Below are 2,237 nucleotides of genomic sequence, written 5' to 3'. Positions count from 1 at the left end.
AGGCAGGAGACTCGCTTGAGCCCAGGAGTTGGAGGTTGCTGTGAGCTGAGATGCCACGGCACTCTACCCAGGGGGACAGCTTGAGGCTCCTGTCTCAAAAAAAAAAAAAAAAGTCCATTCCCTTCTTATACCAGACATATTCCAACAAATGCTTTTATATAGCCTACTTAAAGCAATCCAAGTAGTTTGAACATTAATTGAACTCAATCACCCAAGCTAACAGTTCCTGTTAGCACCAGGAACTGACTGATAAAGACGGCTGCCCCCTGCATTACAGAAGGCCAATCACTTAGGTAAACTGAACCCCCTGCATTACAGAAGGCCAATCACTTAGGTAAACTGAACCCAAATGAAGGTTGAGAACAGGCCGTGACAATGAGGCAGTCTTCCTCGGACCTACTTAGTCCACTGTGCCCTGCAATACTTGGAAATAATTTCTGCCCTTTCTATATTATTTCTAGAGAGTCCAAGACTCATTAGTTTATTAGGAAAAAAGAAACTAAAGTCATGGATTTTGAAAATAGTCACAAAACACAGACTGTACAGAACCAGGCCTGCAGTGTTTGTCCTGATGACATAATTAGACGAGACTCCCAGGGCAGAGGCAGCTGTCAGCAGCTACAGGAGATAGCAGCGGCTCAGCCTGCCACCTACACACTTGAGCCTGAAACCACTCACAGGAACCACTTTTCCTACTGAAGTAAGTGTGGCCTGTTCCCATAACTTGTCCATGTCCTCCAAGCCTTCTATTCAAACTGAAGTGGAGAATCCGTGCCAGTTGGCACCACAGGTTTACAGGGCCATAGTGCTCATCCTGTGGGCTCCCGCCTCCCTGTGAAAACCTGCTTCCAGGGACGAGAGTGCTGGACACAGGAGCCCTAGGCTCTCAGGGCCACCTAGCCAGTGACTTCACTCTAGCTCTCAGCTAAACTGTCCTCACTTGTGCCATAAAGATCTGACTGTTACCACCAAGCTACATAACAGCTAGTGCAGCTCTTCCCCGTGAGGTGGCAGTGGAGTGGCAGGTGGGAGGCAACTATGACAGAGTCCTCGGGGAAAGTTTGGAAACACCAGCTATCTGATCTTTGAATCCCCCTAATTTAGCTCTAAATTCAGTGACTCGGGCAGATCAGGGACAAAAATCCTGAAGCCACCAGTTGGGTATTGACTTCTTCTCCATCATGAATCAGGTCTCTTAGCTCCTTTATCGACAGCAGTGTCTGGTAGAGAAGATTGATAATTCTTCAAGCCTGAAAAGCAGGGTCTTTGACAAAGACATTTTTGAAACGATCTGAAAGTAGGGAAGAGCAGGGCTTTGCTTTCTTCTGTTGTTGTCTCTTGATAAACAAATGATGAAACTGCCACTCATTCCATAAGGACCATTCATTTATTCATTCCATAAGGATAATTCATTTATTCATTCTGTAAGACCATTCATTTATTCATTCCATAAGGACCATTCATTTATTCATTCCATAAGGACCATTCATTTATTCATTCCATAAGACCATTCATTTATTCATTCCATAAGGACCATTCATTTCTTTATTCCATAGGGCCATTCATCATTTATTCATTCCCATTCATGCTAAACATCACCTGAAGGATGCTGAATGCAGAAATCTGTGCACAGAACCACAGAGCAGCCACAAGTTATGCCCTCAAGGGCTGTAGAGTCCAATGGGGGGATGGAAGAAATAGGCATGAATAGCAACAAGAGAAGGTTGAGTTGCCGTGAGAAATAACAAGAAAGCTTTATAGGAAATGGGATGTCAGGGCAGGGAAAAGAGGCATCTGGGTAGAGTGTAATTGGAAGGGATTATTTCATGCAGGCCTTTCATTTAGGCCCAGGATGAAAAACATTCCAGGCAAAGATACTTACGCTGGCACAGAGGCAGGAAAGTTGAAAACATGCGTGAGGAACAATGAGTAGTTTACTTTGGCTGAAGCCAAAGTTTGGCAAGAAGAGAGTGGTTAGAAACGTCCTCTGGGTGGGCGTCTTAAATAAATACTGTCTTTATCCATTTCAGTCTTTCCAAGGTTGTATCACCTGATTCCAGATGGTGAAATCACCAGCATCAGAATCCATCGAGTGGATCCCAATGAAAGTCTCTCCATTAGGCTTGTGGGAGGCAGTGAAACCCCACTGGTCCATATCGTCATCCAACACATTTATCATGATGGCGCAGTTGCCAGAGACGGCCGGCTCCTGCCAGGAGACATCATACTGAAGGTAG

The 2,237-nt window shown here is 45.0% G+C and overlaps 1 protein-coding gene across 1 annotated transcript in view; it reads left to right on the top strand.

Annotated features, from left to right (window-relative positions):
* The window catches only part of LNX1 (ligand of numb-protein X 1), a 117,072-nt gene that overhangs the window by 81,452 nt on the left and 33,383 nt on the right, over positions 1-2,237 (top strand). Inside the window, exon 5 of the mRNA XM_003794604.3 lies at positions 2,031-2,233. Coding sequence (XP_003794652.1) covers positions 2,031-2,233 — 203 coding nt within the window. The remainder of the gene's footprint in view (positions 1-2,030; positions 2,234-2,237) is intronic.

Source organism: Otolemur garnettii, unplaced genomic scaffold (genome assembly GCF_000181295.1).
Source record: "Otolemur garnettii isolate 467f Iridium unplaced genomic scaffold, OtoGar3 scaffold00083, whole genome shotgun sequence".
NCBI lineage: Eukaryota > Metazoa > Chordata > Mammalia > Primates > Galagidae > Otolemur > Otolemur garnettii.
The sequence above is the reverse complement of the archived record's forward strand: the minus strand, read 5'-3'. Positions and strand labels throughout refer to the sequence as shown.